General features: G+C 43.3%; 1 protein-coding gene across 5 annotated transcripts in view; it reads right to left on the bottom strand.

The window, feature by feature from the left end:
• Positions 1 to 20,392, bottom strand: part of LOC105008069 (serine/threonine-protein kinase BRSK2) — an 864,007-nt gene that overhangs the window by 202,723 nt on the left and 640,892 nt on the right. For all 5 annotated transcript variants that reach the window (XM_029115106.2, XM_029115108.2, XM_034288278.1 and 2 more), the window contains exon 8: positions 5,745 to 5,891. In XM_029115106.2, coding sequence (XP_028970939.2) covers positions 5,745 to 5,891 — 147 coding nt within the window. The remainder of the gene's footprint in view (positions 1 to 5,744; positions 5,892 to 20,392) is intronic.

The following is a 20,392-nucleotide window of genomic DNA, read 5'->3' as shown; positions in this document are numbered from 1 at the left end:
TTTTCTGGAAGTATTCCTGAGCCCATGTTGTGATTTCCATTACAGTAGCATTCCTGTATGTGATGCAGTGCCGTCTGAGGGCCCGAAGATCACGGGCATCCAGTATGGTTTTCCGGCCTTGACCCTTACGCCACAGAGATTGTTCCAGATTCTCTGAATCTGTGGATGATATTATGCACTGTAGATGATGAACTTCAAACTCTTTGCAATCTTTCTCTGAGAAACTGCACCACCAGAGCTTCACAGGATCCCACTGGAGTCTTCTTCCACTCCTCTATGTTGACATCACAGAGCTGGTGGATGTTAGAGACCTTGCGCTCCTCCACCTTCCGTTTGATGATGCCCCACAGATGCTCAATAGGGTTTTGGTCTGGAGAAATGCTTGGCCAGTCCATCACCTTTATCTTCAGCTTTTTTAGCAAGGCAGTGGTCGTCTTGGAGGGGTATTTGGAGTCATTATCATGTTGGAATACTGCCCTTGCGGCCCAGTCTCAGAAGGGAGGGGATCATGCTCTGTTTAAGTATGTCACAGTACCTGTTGGCAGTCATGGTTCCCCCAATGAACTGTAGCTCCCCAGTGCCAGCAGCACTCATGCAGCCCCAGACTATGACACTCCCATCACCATGCTTGACTGTAGGCAAGACACACTTGTCTTTGAACTCCTCACCTGGTTGCCACCACACACGCTTGACACCATCTGAACCAAATACATTTATCATGGTCTCATCAGACCACAGGACATGGTTCCAGTAATCCATGTCCTTAGTCTGCTTGTCTTCAGCTAACTGTTTGCAGGCTTTGTTGTGCATCATCTTTAGATGAGACTTCCTTCTGGGACAACAGCCATTTTGATGCAGTGTGCGGTGTATGGTATGAGCACTGATAGGCTGACCACCCACCCCTTCAACCACTGCAGCAATGCTGGCAGCACTCATACAGTGGGTAGAACTAGTGTTTGATACACTGCCGATTTCGCAGGTTTTCCCACTTACAAAGCATGTAGAAGAAAATGTAATTTTTATCAGAGGTACTCTTTCAACTGTGAGTGACGGAATCTAAAACAACAAATCAGAAAATCACATTGTATGATTATGTAATTAATTTGCATTTTATTGCATGACATAGGTATGTGATACATCAGAAAAGCAGAACTTAATATTTGGTACAGAAACCTTTGTTTGCAATTACAGAGATCATATGTTTCCTGTAGTTCTTGACCAGGTTTGCACACACTGCAGCAGGCCCACTCCTCCATACAGACCTTCTCCAGATCCTTCAGGTTTTGGGGCTGTCACTGGGCAATATGGACTTTCAGCTCCCTCCAAAGATTTTCTATTGGGTTCAGGTCTGGAGACTGGCTAGGCCACTCCAGGACGTTGAGATGCTTTTTAAGGAGCTACTCCTTAGTTGCCCTGGCTGTGTTTTTCGGGTCGTTGTCATGCATGAAAAAAGACCCAGATATGACCCATCTTCAATGCTCTTACTGAAGGAAGGAGGTTGTTGGCCAAGATCTCGCGATACATGGCCCCATCCATCCTCCCTTCAATATGGTGCAGTTGTCCTGTCCCCTTTGCAGAAAAGATTCCACAAAGAATGATGTTTCCACCTCCGTGCTTCACGGTTGGAATGGTGTTCTTGGGGTTGTAATCATCCTTATTCTTCCTCCACACATGGCGAGTGGAGTTCAGACCAAAAAGCTCTATTTTTGTCTCATTAGACCACATGACCTTATCCCATTCCTCTTCTGGATCATCCAGATGGTCATTGGCAAACTTCAGACGGCCTGGACATGCACTGGCTTGAGCAGGGGGACCTTGCGTGTGCTGCAGGATTTTAATCCATGACGGAGTAGTGTGTTACTAATGGTTTTTTTGAGACTGTGGTCCAAGATCTCTTCAGGTCACTGACCAGGTCCTGCCCTGTAGTTCTGGGCTGATCCCTTACCTTCCGCATGATCATTGATGTCCCACGAGGTGAGATCTTGCATGGAGCCCCAGCCTGAGGGAGATTGACTGTCATCTTGAACATCTTCCATTTTCAAACAGTGGTTGCCTTCTCACCAAACTGCTTGCCTATTGTCCTGTAGCCCATCCCAGCCTTGGGCAGGTCTACAATTTTATCCCTGTTGTCCTTACACAGCTCTCTGGTCTTGGCCAATGTGGAGAGGTTGGAGTCTGTTTGATTGAGTGTGTGGACAGGTGTCTATTATACAGGTAACAAGTTCAAACAGGTGCAGTTAATACAGGTAATGAGTGGAGAACAGGAGAGCTTCTTAAAGAAAAACTAACAGGTCTGTGAGAGACGGAATTCTTACTGGTTGGTAGTATCTTGATCAAATACTTAGTAATTATTACAAATTAATGATTTAAAGATTTTTTGTTTTAGATTCCGTCTCTCACAGTTGAAGTGTACCTATGATAGAAATTACAGACTTCTACATGCTTTGTAAGTGGGAAACCCTGCAAAATCGGCAGTGTGTCATATATTTGTTCTGTGACTACATTTTGTATAACTATTTCAAAAACGGTTATCTGATGTATGTAATCCTCCACAGTGGTACATTAGGCATGTTTTGATTGTACATAACTTGTATTTTGAGAGGTTTTACTTGTATTTGTGAGAGATATATACACTCACCTAAAGGATTATTACGAAAACCTGTTCAATTTCTCATTAATGCAATTATCTAATCAACCAATCACATGGCAGTTGCTTCAATGCATTTAGGGGTGTGGTCCTGGTCAAGACAATCTCCTGAACTCCAAACTGAATGTCAGAATGGGAAAGAAAGGTGATTTAAGCAATTTTGAGCGTGGCATGTTTGTTGGTGCCAGACAGGCCGGTCTGCGTATTTCACAATCTGCTCAGTTGCTGGGACTTTCATGCACAACCATTTCTAGGGTTTACAAAGAATGGTGTGAAAATGGAAAAACATCCAGTATGCGGCAGTCCTGTGGGCGAAAATGCCTTGTTGATGCTAGAGGTCAGAGGAGAATGGGCCGACTGATTCAAGCTGATAGACGAGCAACTTTGAACGAAATAACCACTCGTTACAACCGAGGTATGCAGCAAAGCATTTGTGAAGCCACAACACGCACAACCTTGAGGCGGATGGGCTACAACAGCAGAAGACCCCACCGGGGACCACTCATCTCCACTACAAATAAGAAAAAGAGGCTACAATTTGCACAAGCTCACCAAAACTGGACAGTTGAAGACTGGAAGAATGTTGCCTTGTCTGATGAGTCTCGATTTCTGTTGAGACATTCAGATGGTAGAGTCCGAATTTGGCGTAAACAGAATGAGAACATGGATCCATCATGCCTTGTTACCACTGTGCAGGCTGGTGGTGGTGGTGTAATGGTGTGGGGGATGTTTTCTTGGCACACTTTGGGCCCCTTAGTGCCAATTTGGCATCGTTTAAATGCCACGGCCTACCTGAGCATTGTTTCTTGTTGAATCGATGCCACGTAGAATTAAGGCAGTTCTGAATGTGAAAGGGGGTCAAACACAGTATTAATATGGTGTTCCTAATAATCCTTTAGGTGAGTGTATGTATGCTATTGTATTGATTCCATTGTATAAAGACAAGTGCACTGCATTTGTTTATAAAATAGATTTCTATTATGTGCTAGTATCAAAATCAGCAAAAAACCCTATCCCTGGGTTACACCTAAGGGACCCCACAGTCCTTGCCAGGCCCAATATCTATTAAAACTTGAGGCTTCGTAAGTAGGAAAAGTAGGAAAACCTGTAAAATCAGCAGTGTATCAAATACTTATTCTGAGTGGAACCTGTCCTGTTAAACCGTTGTATGGTCTTGGCCACCATGCTGAAGCTCAGTTTCATGGTCTTGGCAATCTTCTTATAGCCTATGCCATCTTTTTGTTGAGCATCAAATCTTTTTTCAGATCCTCAGAGAGTTCTTTGCCATTGGCTGCCATGATGAACTTCCAGTGACCAGTATGAGGAAGTGTGAGAGCGATAACACCAAATTTAACACACCTGCTCCCCATTCACACCTGAGACCTTGTAACACTAACGAGTCACATGACACTGGGGAGGGAAAATGGCTAATTGGGCCCAATTTGGACATTTTCACTTAGGGGTGTACTCACTTTTGTTGCCAGCACTTTAGACATAATGGCTGTGTGTTGAGTTATTTTGAGGGGACAGCAAATGTACACTGTTATACAAGTTGTACACTCACTACTTTACATTGTAACAAAGTGTCATTTCCTCAGTGTTGTCACATAAAAAGATATAATCAAATATTTGCAAGAATCTGAGGGGTGTACTCACTTAATGAGAATGTATATTTCCAGATTGTCTGTGTCAATGTTTAAAATCAAATGTCAAACATGAGGATATTTGAAAGTATATTTGGTACTTTCAAATTGGTGGTGGTCAAATTCAATGGTGTCAATACTTTAGCAAGGCACTATGTTTAATTCCACCTGTTGTAAATTCAGTTGACTAGGCATCACTTAGAAAGGCACACAACTTTCTTTATAAAATTCACGGTGCATGTCAAAGCCAATTGTGTCAAGACATATGTCTGGGTTAGGTATAAAACAATTGCTAAAAATTAAGTTTCCAGAAACCCAGTGGGTTCTATCATTGTGAAATGGAAGAGGTTTGGAACTACAAAAACAATTCCTAGAACTGGTTGTCTGGCCAAACTATGCTGAAAACTTAAAGGCAATGTTTACTTGAATAATTAAAGTAAGTTTAACTCAAAGCTTTTTTCAAGTAACTACCTGTACTAAAGGTTTTCAGTGTAACTGAATTCTTCAAACATTTTGAGTAATGATGCAAATTGGGGTTTACGATGTAAGTAACCGTTGTAACAGGTAGTGAAACAGGGAACAGACACATTGTAAGGGTTCAGGGCCCGGGCGGGTGTTTTAATAACACTAATAAAAGGTAATAAAAGGTGGAAAGACACTGTTTTTCTCCATCTTTCACGGCTTTTGCATTGTTGAGGCAGAGTAGAATCAAGGGCAGCTTGGCTTGGCACTTATTTTTCTTCCTCGGCTTCTCCCTTTCAGGCATTGGTAAGACACTGATCTAGTCAGGTGCTCTTTTGAGACACAATAGGAAAGAAGGGCCTTGTTCAGGGAGGTGACCAAGAACCCAACATCCACTCTAATCATGCTTCAAACCTTCTCTGCAGAGATGTGAGAACCTGCCAGAAGGACAACAATCTCTGCAGCACTCTATCAATCATGCATTTATGGTAGAGTGGCAAGACAGGCAAAAACAAGGTACTGCTCATATCTTGGCTAATACCATCCCTACGGTGAAGCAAAGTGGTGTGTTTCTCATGCTATGGGGATGCATCTCAGTGTCAGGGACTGAGAGGCTGGACAGGATTGAGGGAAGGGTGAACGGAGTACAATACAGAAAGTTCCTTGACAGAAATCTCATCGATTACACACCCCACAGACTGGGGCGAAGATTCATGTTTCACCACCACAACAACCCAAAGCACACAACCAAGAAAACGCTCAAGTGGCTTGAGTACAGGTCAGTGAATTTCCTTGAGTGTGTTAAGACCTTAAAGGAATAAATGATACCTTGAAAAATTGTGGGTCATATTATGGTCTCAATCCATTCCTACAATTTCTGATTCCTACAAAAGCTGATGGTGCCATGAAGTTGCGCGAGGTTGCAGACTGAACTGCGACTACAAAGAAATGTATTTCAGTCAAAAATCTGGACAAACAAGGATACAACTGACCGTTAGCCGTTTTGTTGCGTCCACCTCGATCATGCCCCGAAGCAGGTTTTGACAGTCAGGAGGGATGAAGTGGGGCATGTGGAACACTCCCAACTTCACCTTTTCCAACAGGTTCCTCAAGTTATCATCGTCGAATGGTAATGCTCCCTGTGAAATGAGAGAGGGAGGAAAAAAATGTAATTGAAATGGAGGAATGTGAAGAGGAATAGGTAAAGCAGATGAGAGAGTTGCCATCAGACCAAACAATTGTTAACTTGAAACAACTGTTGAGTATGGAGGACCAAAGGAGTTTAAATAAGGAAATTAAATATTGAAATATATTTTTTTAATTGTATTATTTTAAGTGGAACATTACTAGGAAATCATTATATAATGCCCCTTTTTAAAATAATTGTATTATATTTCATAATTTGCCAATTTCTTTTTCATTAAAAGATCTATTTCATAAAATCAGGTCCTTTTTCAAAATATCGTGGCCTACTTCATAATTTCATGGCACATTTTAGAATTTCATGGTGTATTTCATAATGGACATATTTCAACATTTAATGCCATATATCAATGCGTATTTCATGATCAAAAAGTATATGTCCATCAATGCAGGTGGGTGTTCTATAGCCGCTGATAGGCTATTCCAGCAACACTAGCATCACCAACAGTTGCTTGTTTGTGAGCGTACGTATACATACTGCTCAAAAAAATGAAAGGGAACACGTATTCATCACACCTTAACACCAAGTCAATTAAACTACAGGGATATCAATCTGTCCAGTTAGGAAATGGATGATTGTGAATAAGTGTCACCTGTTTTGGTGCAAATAAAAGTGACAACAGGTGGTGGCTGTAGACAATATATTAAACCTTCCTGACTGATTATTCTCTGGTTTTGCATTTTGCAAATGTCTTTGTCATTACTGGAAGCATGAAGCGGGAAACTGCATCCCATTCAGGTTCCACAGGTAGTCCTCCAGGAGGGCACATCCATACGTGCCGTTGCAAGAAGGTTTGCGGCGTCACCCAATACAGTATCAAGAGCATAGAGGATATACCAGGAGACAGGCCACTACACAAGGAGAGCTGGACTGGGCCGTAGAAGGGCATCAACCCAGCAGTAGGACCGGTATCTGCTCCATTGTGCGAGGAGGAACAGGAAGGGCACTGCCAGTGAGCTATTGGTGTGCATGTTTCTGACAACACTATAAGAAACAGACACCATCAGGGTGCCATGAGGACCCAATGTCCTGTAGTGAGACCTGTAATCACAGCCCAGCACCGTGCAGCTTGATTGGCTTTCGCCAGAGAACACCAGTAGTTAATGTAGGGTATATTCTGTCACTTTGGTGATTTATAACCCTGGTGGGTGGGGCTTCTGGTTTGATTTGACAGGTGGACGGGACTTCCGGTGTGATGTATGGACTTCCTGTATGACATGTGTTATGGCATGACTTCGGGGGTGACGTATGCATGTCCGGTGACTTTGCAATTTGTGGTTGCATCATTGTGTGTGTGTGTTTGAGGATTTACAACAATTGAAAAAAAAACCCAGACAAGTGCTATAACAGATGCAAGATGTTTGATGTTTAACAAATGGATCTTAGGGTTCCAGAATGTAAAATTCCCAGGCAAGTAATAGGCCTTATGTCAGCAGCAAGATGTTTGATGTTTAACAAAAAGGGCACCAGCATTCAGCAATGCTAAACCGATATCCTACAAACAGTGGGTGTTAACCTTTCATTTTTTACAATGTGTCTGTAGCATGGAATTTTCCACAAGCACCGAAATTCATGTGTGAAATCTTGGTTTTTTGTTTAAGATAGAAGTGGCCGGAACTTACGATTTTAGAGAGTTTCAGCCAATTTTTTATTTTAACATGAGATGGGCTTTAAGATCAGACCTGCCCATTGTAATGGTCCCTAAATAACCACTAGTACAAATAGTAGTATATGCTGGTTGATAAACATCCAGTGTTTCACACAGGGTTTGTAATCCACCATCGCATGAGCACTGCGGTTATTCTGAAGAAACAAACAACGCCTAGGGTTGACCAGACACTAGGTTGATTGTATCGTGGTTGGGTTTAAAATAGTTAAAAATATAAAATGATGATTTGTGAAAGCAAAATGGGAATTTTAAGTCAGCATTCACTTTTGAGTTGGATTATATGGCAAAATGTTACAAAGTAACCTGGAAGGTCGATTTTAAATTTATATGAACAATGGTGATTCGTTGACAGGTTAAGATATGTTATTTCAGGTAAACAAAACTTTTCTAAGCGCGTCTTCTTAAAAGGTGACAGCGTTAACGCAAGATTGTTTTCTACACGTTGGTAGACTTTTTAACAGGTAATGACGTTTACAAACTGTAGTATTTGTGAGTTTGTGAATACTTGTTTGTGTGTGTGTGTTCAGATGCTGGGACGTCCGGGTAAGATGTGTTGCGTTCTTGTAATGACTTGAAGCAACTTGTGAAATATGTTTTTTGATTGCTGTATTATGGACATGTTTGTTAAATGTTGTTTGAAGCGATTAATGGCGATATGGTGACAATAGTCAGCGTTTGTATGTAAGCAGATGAGTTTGTCGTTAATAGATACAATTAAATGACGTGATGTCAGGGCTGACCGATAACTAACGAGAATGGTGTTTTTACCGGATCAAGAGTATCAATGTGCTTGTCACATGTATACAAATAGTTCAAATGTATCCGTATCGGAATTTAAAGCAATGTTACCAATATAGTTCTAACATGAAGAACTATGACGTATAACCAATGACAAAGTTAAAAGGCATAACCTTTTGGAGGTGTCCGGTTGTGTCATTATTAAATACGCGGCTGCCACAGAAGACAGCTGATGTTCCAACGCGGAGTAGGCCGTTTACATAGTAAGTACAAGTAATTTCATTTGAAAGAGTTGATTTGAATTTTGTTGCAATTATAAACGCTAACAAACGAAACATTTGAACTTTTTAAGAATGTATAAAACAATTACAAGATGGTGCAATCCAAGTGCTTTAATTTCTCTTTCATATTGTCTGTTTTATATCTCTGGTTTAGGGTTAAATGGAATAAAACCCAGGCTTGTTTGGAAAACAAATTTGTGGACCTTCTAACCTTGGTAAATAGACTTTTATCATTATTTATCATCACCTTTAATACCTGTAAACGCTTGGTTTTCTGTTAACCCTCTTTGTTTTCATTTCAGACCAAGTAACCATCAGCGGAGTTATTCATTCAATCAATCAATCAATCAATCAATCAATCAAATGTATTTATAAAGCCCTTTTTAAAACAGCAGTTGTCACTTAGTACATTTACAGACACACCCGGCCTTAAACCCCAAGGAGCAAACAACAGTAGTGTTGAATTTCAGTGGCTAGGAAAAACTCCATAAGAAGGCTGAATTTTAGGAAGAAACCTAGAGAGGACCCAGGCTCAGAGGGGTGACCAGTCCTCTTCTGGCTGTTCCGGGTGAGATATTGGAATAATTAATACATTTATCTGGGCTAAATCTAGATTCTGTTTAAAATTAGACTAGGTCAGAAGTATGACCAGATGGACAAAGACAAGGACAGCAACGGCCCCCCAAACCAGGTACTCCGCATGTGTGGACCAGGACCTCATGTCCTCCTAAATTTAAAAACGGGGGAAGATTCTGGGAAAATTCAAAAAATGATCATATCATATCAACAACGATTTATAGTGGAGAAGGAGAACTTTGTGGGGAAGGAGAACTGACCCAATCCCCCAGCACAATAGTATAGCAGCGTAAGACCTAGGAACTGAGACGGGGGTTGGTCTGGCGACATTGTGGCCCTACCCGGGGGAGGCCCCCGGACAGGGCCCAACAGGCAGGAAATCAATCCACCCATATTGCCAGGCATCAACCAAAGGGACACCCACCAATCGCAACCACCCAAATAAGGGCAGAGTATTGCCAGCGGAGTACAGCCCAATTGCAGAAGTGCGTAACAGAGAGACAACAACAAGCCAGTGACTCTTGCCTCAAAAGGCATTGGAGGGAGGGCATCCCAGTGGCGACGAGAGCCCACCTGGCAAGACAGCAAGGGTGGACAGTATCAAGTCTACTGGTCACCTTCACGCCCCCGGACCAGGCTACACCTAATTATAAACCGTGCTGTAGAGATTAGTTTTTAGTAGACACTTGAAAGTTTGCACTGAGTTTGCATTTCTAATCTTAATTGGCAGATCATTCCACAGTAGTGGAGCTCTATGAGAAAAGGCCCTGCCTCCGGCTGTTTGTTTAGAAATTCTAGGTACAACTAAAAGGCCTGCATCTTGCGATCGTAGGTTACGTGTAGGTATGTATGGCTGGATCAGGAGCAAGTCCATGTATTGATTTATAGGTTAACAGTAAAACCTTAAAATCAGCCCTAACACTAACAGGCAGCCAGTGTAAGGACGCTAGGACAGGAGTAATGTGTTCAAAGTTTTTTGTTCTAGTTAGGATTCTAGCAGCCGTGTGCAGCACTAATAGCCAGATAGAAGAGCATTGCAGTAATCTAGTCTAGAAGAAACGAAAGCATGGATATATTTTTCTGCATCAGTTTTGACAGAAAGTTTCTGATTTTTGCAATGTTTCAAAGATGAAAATACTCGAGACATATTTTAAATGTTCTTCAAAGGATAGGTCAGGGTCATTTGTTACCTTCACGAGTGCAATTTGCCCCTGGTAGGGTCTCCCAAGGCAAACAGGTCCTAGGCGACGGGTCAGACTAAGAGCGGTTCAAAACCCTTTAATGATGAGAAAAATCTCGAGGTCCGTGACGTCGCCCGGTATAGCGCAGCCGGGGCCCCACCCTGGAGCCAGGCCCGGGGTTGGGGCTCGTACGCGAGTGCCTGGTGGCCGGGACTTTCCCCATGGGGCCCGGCCGGGCTCAGCCCGAAGGAGCGACGTGGGGCCGCCTTCCCGTGGGCTCACCACCTGCGGGAGGGACCATAAGGGGCCGGAGCAGAGAGGTTCAGGTGGCAGTCGTAAGCGGGGGCCTAGAAAACCTGATCCCTGGACATGGAAAGTAGCTCTAGGGACGTGGAACGTCACCTCGCTGGCGGGGAAGGAGCCTGAGATCGTGCGTGAGGTTGAGAGGTTCCGACTAGGAGGTAAACGCGATCACCTCTACACACGGCTTGGGCTCTGGAACCACACTCCTTGAGAGAGGATGGACTCTTCACCAATCTAGAGTTGCCCATGGTGAGAGGCGGCGGGCTGGTGTGGGTTTGCTTATAGCTCCCCAGCTCTGCCACCATGTGTTGGAGTTTACCCCGGTGAACGAGAGGGTCGTTTCCCTGCGCCTACGGGTCGGGGATAGGTCTCTCACTGTTGTTTGTGCCTATGGGCCGAACGGCAGTGCAGAGTACTCGACTTTCTTGGAGTCTCTGGGATGGATGCTGGAAAGTGCTCTGACTGGGGACTCTATCGTTCTACTGGGGGACTTCAACGCCCACGTGGGCAACGACAGTGACACCTGAAGGGCCGTGATTCGGAGGAACGGCCCCCCTGATCTGAACCCGAGCGGTTTTCAGTTATTGGACTTCTGTGCTAGTCACAGTTTGTCCATAACGAACACCATGTTCATGCATAAGGGTGTCCATCAGTGCACGTGGCACCAGGACACCCTAGGCCGTAGGTCGATGATCGACTTTGTTATCGTCTCATCTTTTTATGGACAGAATTTCTAGGCGCAGCCAGGGGCCGGAGGGTGTCAGGTTTAGGGACCACACGATTTTGTTTCTGCTCTTTGCGGATGATGTTGTCGTGTTGGCCCCTTCAAACCAGGACCTTCAGCATGCACTGGGACAGTTTGCAGCCGAGTGTGAAGCGGTTGGGATGAGAATCAGTACCTCCAAATCCGAGGCCATGGTCCTCAGTCGGAAAAGGGTGGCTTGCCCACTTCAGGTTGGTGGAGAGTTCTTGCCTCAAGTGGAGGAGTTTAAGTATCTAGGGGTCTTGTTCACGAGTGAGGGAAGGATGGAACGGGAGATTGACAGACGGATCGGTGCAGCTTCTGCAGTAATGCAGTCGATGTATCGGCCTGTCGTGGTGAATAAAGAGCTGAGCCGCAAGGCGAATCTACGTCCCTACTCTCACCAATGGTCATGAGCTTTGGGCCATGACCGGAAGGACAAGATCCCGGATACAGGCGGCCGAAACCCTTCTCCACAGGGTGGCTGGGCGATCCCTTAGAGATAGGGTGAGAAGCTCAGTCACCCGGGAGGAGCTCAGAGTAGAGCCGCTGCTCCTCCACATCGAGAGGGGTAAGCTGAGGTGGCTTGGGCATCGGTTTCAGATGCCTCCGGAACGCCTTCCTGGGAAGGTGTTCCGGGCCCGTCCTACCAGGAGGAGACCCCGGGGAAGACCTAGGACACGCTGGAGGGACTATGTCTCCGGAAGAGCTGCAGGAAGTGTCTAGGGAGAGGGAAGTCTGGGCATCTCTGCTTAGACTGCTGCCCCCGCGACCCGGTCCCGGATAAGCGGAAGAAAATGATGATGAGTGCAATATTTTGTAAGTTTGGTACACATCTGGAGGAAAGGGAGCAATTTATTATGTTCAGCATTGGCTGACCTAGCACAGGAAATAGCTCCTTAAGTAATTTTGTTGGAATCGGGTCTAGCTGACAGTTTGTGGGTTTAGAACTCATTACAAATTTTGTGAATGTGTCGAGCAATACGGTATCAAAAAATTCAAGTGTCCACATAGGACACCTGGTCAGGGAGGTTCAGGACATTTTGAAGACAACTAAGATTTTGAGGACCATAACTTTATAAGGAGGAGTCAATTATTTGTTTTCTAATGGTGATGTACTTTTCATCAAAGTAGTTCATGTATTCATTACAACTAAAGTGAAGACCCACTTCACTTGTTGAGCTTGGCTTTTTTGTTAACTTTGCAACGGTGTCAAAGAAATAAGCTGATCGAGCAGATGAGTGATTTTCGGTATTGTAGTGTACTGTCTATCCAGGCTAGTCTGAATACTTCCAACTTGGTGGAGCGCCACTTTCGCTCCAGTTTTCTGGAGGCTTGCTTAAGTGCTCTAGTATGGTCTGTGTTCCAGGGAGCAAGTTTCTTGTTGCGTATTTTTGTTTTTAGTGGGGCAACTGTGTCTAATGTATTTATCAGTATTGAGTTTAGATCCTCTATTTGATCGTTTACAGATTTATTTCTCTGTCGTTAATGAGCGAACCTGTAAGAATATCAAGGAATTTATTTGTAGTCCCGAGAATTTATAGTATGGCTTTTGAAACTCATTGTTTGCGGAGCAAGTGGATTTCTTGTTTTAACAGTAAATGTAATAAGACAGTGATCCGATAATCCAGGATTTTGGGGGGAAATTATTAGATCTACAATATCTATTTCTTGTGACAGGACTAAATCTAAGGTGTGATTGTGGCAATGTGTAGGACCTGAGACATGTTGGACAAAACCTACTGAGTCAATAATGGCTCCTAAGAGGATCATTGGAGTTTTCCATATGAATATTGAAATCGCCAAAAATTAGAATACTATCTGCCATGACTAAAAAGTTAGACAAGAATTCTGGAAACTCATTGAGGAACATTGTGTAGGGCCCGGGGAGCCTAAAAATAGTAGCTATGTAAAACGATTTATCGGCCTGGTTAACTTTCATGAATAAAACTTCAAAAGAATGAATATCAGTGATATGTTTGAGAGTAAATTTATATTTACGGTCATAAATATTAGCAATACCCCCTTCTTTTCGGGATGCAAGAGGGATATGATTACTAGTATAGCCAGGAGGAGAGGCCTCATTTAAGACAATGAATTCATCAGGCTTTAGCCACGTTTCACATAAACCAATAACATCTAGTTTATTATCAGTGATTAATGAATTTACTGCAACTGCCTTTGGAGCAAGGGATCTAACATTTAGGAGTCCCATTTTGAGATGCGAGGTGATAGTCTTTTTTTAAATTGTGTGACCGAGGTGGAGGAAGGCTTTATCTTAATAAGGTTGTTTTTGTTAGCACTACCTTGTTTAACTTTTCTCAGCCTGGAACGAGTCACAGTGGCAATAGGTAAAGCTGTACTCTGGCTTTGCTATCAACAGCAATAGGTAAAGCTGTACTCTGGCTATGCTATCAACAGACTCCACTATGCTAGCAGGCTGGCTAACAGCCTGTGGCCTGACCTGCACCCTCTCTCAAGTTGAGGATATAGGAGTGAGACTCCTGTCAATGTCCCTAGATAAAAGAAGAGCACCACTCCAGCTATTACTCGATGCTGACAGCTTTCTAGCTAGTTTACAGGCTGATGCTATGTTCTGCTTCGTGACCACTGACTGTTTCATCCTACTGTCATTGGTGCCAACGTGAATAACAATATCTCTGTACTCTCTATACTTGCCAGTTTGAGACTTCGCTAGCACCAGCCCCAGATTTGCGGCTATGTCGGTGGCTCTGCCCCCTTTAAACAGCATACAATCGCCGGCAGATTCTTTAGTCTAATACTGCGGGCAATGGAATCACCGATGACTAAAGTTTTTAGTTTTTCAAGGCCACCGGTAGAACATGCCTGCTGATCATTCCCCTCTGAAGATGGCTCGGGCCTTGACTCTGACTCCAGTGGGGAAAACCTGTTGAAAGTCTCAGTTGGATTTAGCAACGATTCAGGTTTAACTGGTCGACGGCATTTCTTCCCAGTGACCAAGAGAAAGTTCTTGCCCGGCTGGAGGAGCTGTGCCGGGGGGCTAACAAGACTTGTTTCTTCCTGGTGGCTCTGATGCAGTTTTTTCTATTTCTACAGGAGCATAATCCTTGCCTGACATTTGCGTCAGAAGCCGAGCCTCTAACTCCACTATCTGTAACTGAAGATGATAGTTCTCCTTCGTGTTGTAGCTACAACAATTACAGTGATAAGGCATTTTAATGATACTTAGCGTCGGGTGTTCAGGGGTGAGCAGTTCCGTTAATTATGTCCAAAAAGAGTCCCGGTGTAGTAAAGTTGGGTAAGAGGTCAACGGATAAAAAATATTGCGTTGGTAAAACTCTTAAGGTAGAATTTTTACCAATTAGTTTATATAGAGTAAATTCGAAAAAGCTTGGCAGGTAGCCAGGTAGGTAACAGCAGGCACCGTACAGCACGTCAACAATCCCACAATGGACTTTTTGGACTGTGCGGTTGCGATCTCAACAATCCCGAACAGATACTTTTTGTGTAAGTCTAATTATTAACAGACATTTTCAACGTTGTGCTAAAATGGTATTAACATTAAGACAACACGCATACAGCTGAATCTTTGTAATCTGTACATCAACCGAGTGAGGACCTGGTGATGATGCAGAGTACATCACCATAATGGCTTCAGTTATGCCTGTACAGCGTCAGGGGATTTATTTATTTCTACCCATTACACAATGCTTGAAAGCTGGAGGTAATACATATTTTACCGTTAACTCATCATAACTGTGATGTATATGAATGTATGTTTGAGATAGAATATTATTTTAACTTTTAAGTGGATTGTTATTTACATGTGAATCTGGAAAAATGGCAAGAGATAAAACTAACTACAGACCAGACACGGAACAATCATCAACATCTACACAATCAACAGACCACATCCCAAAATACACAGCGATACCGATATTAATGGTGATGATTTTACAGTTATACAACATAATGAGTTTGACAATGTTGAATTACGACAGATACATTTCCAAAATACTATGGAAGTTGGTGATTTTAACACATTTTATGCACACATCATGGAAGGCCTGAATACATTGATTGTTAGAACTTCAGACTTTGTACAAGGGCCTAGTGATCGCCTGCAGATTGTGTTGATTGTTGAACACATACACATATGCTGAGGCCCTGGTTAGTGGTCGCGAGCTACATATGGGGGTTGGTTTACCTGTTGATTGTCTGACATTCATTGGTTTGAAGAAATGACAGGCTGTAAAATTGTTGTCTTTCATCGAACACAGAATGGTCACTTTACCAAGTTTCAAAACAGCGAAGACACTCACCCTAGAACTGTCTTTATGTACTTACACAATAATAATTTCTATGGCATCATGAATCTGAAGGGTTTTCTGGGTGTGTCATATATTTGTGAGTGATGTTATACAGATTTTAACACCCGCAGTGATCATGGCTGTAAATATAGCTGTAGTGTCTGTCTTAATGACAATTGTCATACCCAACCCCGTAATACAAGGCAGTTCCCTGACTGTAAGCGGATGTTATTCTGAATTGTGCCAGCATAAATGCTTGAAGCTCCACAAGGTGTGAGTCGTTGGGTTAGCAGGTGTGAACAGAAGAAAAAGATGAGTTTTTGCAATGGTACGAAACAGTTTCCACCAGAGATGGGGACAAGTCACACATGGTCAAGTCCAAGCAAGTCTCAAGTCTTAACCATCAAGTCTCGAGTCAAGTCTCAAGTCACAGTTCAGATAAATCAAGCAAGTCAAGTCAAGTCAAGGGTTCACCCTAAGCAAGTCAAGTCGAGTCCTTATAAGTTTCAAGTCAAGTCACAGTACTAAAGAGATGAACACACACACACACTGTCCTCTGTTTCTGACATGCGCTCGGTGCAAAGCTCGATTTCAAAATCAAATATTTTTCTCCTCCGCGGTACAATTTTTTGGGGGGACGAAGCGGAGGGATCTTGAATCAGCCTAAAGGGGTTGTATTCGCTATAACAACCGCCTCGCTATACCTTATCCCGCTTATTACATGTCTACCTACCAAATAAATCTATAATTTGACACAAAATATTGATTTCAAAAGGAATTTATTGATTTAAAAACGATTGTATTGCTTCCTCTAAAGAAAATAGTCCGTTCCGTCTCTGGTTAGAATCCTGCTGCGTCCATAGCAACGCGCTGTTTTTCATGGCAACGGTCTGTTATCAAGAAATAACACGCATTCTGCACTGGAATTCAGCCAATCCATGTAATAAGGGCTAATAATAACAACCTTATAAACTAATTATTGTGACTGAAAAACTGCCTAATATGTAATTACGCTGTAATTATTCTTTTAAAAAAAAACTCTTCGAAATGTTTAGTGCTAGTAATCACATCGGCGCCTCCATGTTAGCCTTTCATGCAGTAAAGTTAACTGTTATGGAGTAAGCACAATGCTTTTTAGTTTCCACCATAGACTGTATAAATAATGGACGACGCCCTTTCGCTCTTTTCCATTGGTGAAAAATGAAGCCACCAGTGTCCTGATACGGCGCTGACATCTTGGACTTTCGTCTGCGCAGATAGCGATCTTGGGACCAGTTCTGCGCAGTAGTTATGCGCAGTAGCGAGAAGGAAGTAAAGCCGTAAAGCCGCGAAATCAACGGCCCCACCCCTGTGCTCCGCCCTCACTCTCCCTCGCAGAATGCGCATACCGTAATCAATCGCAAGTCCAAGTACAGTACAACCTTTGCTTGTTAAACCTAGACGATATGTTATAGCCTAACTTACATCATGTTTAACCTTAATTTAGAATAGGCCTAATACAAAAATAATTGGTAACTTCTAGCTAACAATCACCTGCTAGCTATTAACATGGCTATTAACGAGGCTTGTTGTCTTTTAGCTAACGTTAGCTAGCCCATTACATTTATTTACTAATTAAATAGCTTATAAATTTAACTTACCGAAAATAATTCAAAGATCGATTGGAAATGCCAGATCGGTTAGCACAATGTACTGCAGAACAACCCATGATGTCCGTGTGAAATTATATCAATTATAGAAATTTAGAGATTAAATGTAAAGTTCCAATCTCCTCAGTCCTCCGAAGATTCAGTGGCTCCTCGGCTCAGATAGCTGTCAATCACAGCTGTGAATCACGACGTCACACCACCGTTTTTAGAGCATTAAATAACTAACTAAAAACCAACTTATTTTAAAAACAAACTCTTGAATTTACATTAGCGTGATACAAACTACAGTAAATGACAGAAACCAGCTTCGGAAAAAAGATATTTGAAGGGTAAATTAATTGTTTAGTTGGTCTCGCGTCCCATTGAATAACATGGGGAGGGCGGGGTTTATGACCTATACTGGGACCACTCACCAGGGGGCGATCGAGACGTTTTGGCTTCACTTTTCAGGGCTTGTGCGGCACGCTTGGTTTCCCCACACAGTCCACAAACACTTGAAAATGCCCACATTTAATACAGACATTATAGCCTACGTGTAATAATATACATGCCCGCTCATTTTAAGATGCCCATCAACAATAAAATTCAGGCTATGCCACGTTTATAGTCAAATTCCCTTACATCTATTTACCAGACGTATTCAGTAATGATAATGGTCACATTTCTAACAAGAAAAAATAATAATTATATATATATATATATATAATATGCAACCAAGGCCAAATTATGACAAACAAAAGATTAATTATAGATCTTAGTGAAACTGAATATAAAGAGATTACTTTCTTACCTTTCCTTGTGGTTCTTGCAACTGACAAATCTTTTTTTATTCACTCGGTCCAGTTCAAAGTCCTTTTATCCAAACGATACTATTTGTGGAGCTCGACTAACGTTACTGTCTGACGTGTTTGGTGCGGTTTGAATTGTGCAGCGTTAAAGACACATACGCTGATTAGTGGTGTTGATGTCACAACATATAAAGTAATTGTATTGCTGTTTGTTTATTATAAGTTCAAGTCATTGTCGAGTCTTCCACTTCAAGTCAAGTCAAGTCTCAAGTAACTTGTTCTCAAGTCAAAGTCAAGTCAAGCCATTTTCATACTTTAATCAAGCAAGTCACAAGTCCTGAAAATTGTGACTCGAGTCGAGTCAAGTCATGTGACTCGAGTCCCCCACCTCTGGTTTCCACAGACACCTTTGTCATTAAAGATAAAGGCTTACTGCGTATATGATGTGGTCATCTTGAGAGAAGGTTGTATGCGCTACATAATAGAGTTCCTGGAATGTGGTGGTGTTGACCCATTCCAGTCAATTATGATTGCTTTAGCCTGTTTCCTCACCAAGGACACAATTGCATTGGTCCCCTCAGACAACTACAATCGTTGTCAGAAGACATTCAAAAACAGCTCAATCCAATGGCTTGAATATGTGACCTCTGATGAGAAAATATTAATACAGCACACTCTGAACCGCAGTGAAATGAAAATCGTGCCTACTATATTGATGGATACGCTGAACGCGATGGTGTGTGAACAGCCTTTGAATTTCTAGGCTGTTTCTGGCACGGTCACCCAAAGTGTCATTGTTCAACAAGCACCAACCCGGTGACAAAGATTCAGTAAGGGTTGATGCACCACCAATGGTTGACAAAGCTTGAGGCAACACAACGTATATGTTCAATACATATAGGACTGTGAGCGGAATCAGCTTAAAAACACATCCGCAAATGTCAAAGCTTTCTTGAAGACCTTTGATGCTCTAGAGTGCCTTAACCCTCAGGATGCTCTTTTCGGTGGTCAGACCAACGCAATTCATTTGAAATTTACGGCTCAAGAAGTAGAGACTACTCAGTATAACAACGTTTGTAGTCTTTACCCATTCTGCAACAAGAAAAAGACAAATCCGATTGGGCATCTGAACATAATAAATATATGTATATATTTTTTTTAATTCCATCTTCTTCTGCTTATCCGGGGCCGGGTCGCGGGGGCAGCAGTCTAAGCAGAGATGCCCAGACTTCCCTCTCCCTAGACAGTTCCTCTAGCTCTTCCGGGGGGACACTGAGGCGTTCCCAGGCCAGCCGGGAGACATAGTCCCTCCAGCGTTTCCGGGGTCTTCCCCGGGGTCTCCTCCCAGTGGCACGGGCCCAGAACACCTTCCCGGGAAGGCGTCCAGGAGGCATCCGGAACAGATGCCCAAGCCACCTCAGCTGACCCCTCTCGATGTGGAGGAGCAGCGTCTCTACTCTGAGCTCCTCCCGGGTGACCGAGCTTCTCACCCTATCTCTAAGGGATCTCCCAGCCACCCTGCGGTGAAAGCTCATTTCGGCCGCCTGTATCCGGGATCTTGTCCTTTCGGTCATGACCCAAACCTCATAACCATAGGTGAGAGTAGGGACGTAGATTCAACAGTAAATCGAGAGCTTCGCCTTACGGCTCAGCTCTTTATTCACCACGACAGACCGATACATCGACCGCATTACTGCAGGATCTGCACCGATCCGTCTGTCAGTTCCATCCTTCCCTCACTCGTGAACAAGACCCCTAGATACTTAAACTCCTCCACTTGAGGCAAGAACTCTTCACCAACCTGAAGTGGGCAAGCCACCCTTTTCCGACTGAGGACCATGGCCTCGGATTTGGAGGTACTGATTCTCATCCCAACCGCTTTACACTTGCCTGCAAACTGTCCCAGTGCATGCTGAAGGTCCTGGTTTGAAGGGGCCAACACGACAACATCATCCGCAAAGAGCAGAGACAAAATCGTGTGGTCCCCAAACCTGACACCCTCCGGCCCCTGGCTGCGCCTAGAAATTCTGTCCATAAAAATTACGTACAGAACCGGCAACAAAGGACAGCCCTGCCGGAGTCCAACACGCACTGGGAACAAGTCTGACTTACTGCCGGCAATGCCAACCAAGCTCCTGCTTCGGTCGTACATGGACCTGACAGCCCTTAGCAAAGGACCCAGGACCCCATACTCCCGAAGCACCCTCCACAGGATGC

This window comes from Esox lucius, chromosome 19, assembly GCF_011004845.1.
Source record: "Esox lucius isolate fEsoLuc1 chromosome 19, fEsoLuc1.pri, whole genome shotgun sequence".
NCBI classification, from domain to species: Eukaryota; Metazoa; Chordata; class Actinopteri; order Esociformes; family Esocidae; genus Esox; species Esox lucius.
The sequence above is the reverse complement of the archived record's forward strand: the minus strand, read 5'-3'. Positions and strand labels throughout refer to the sequence as shown.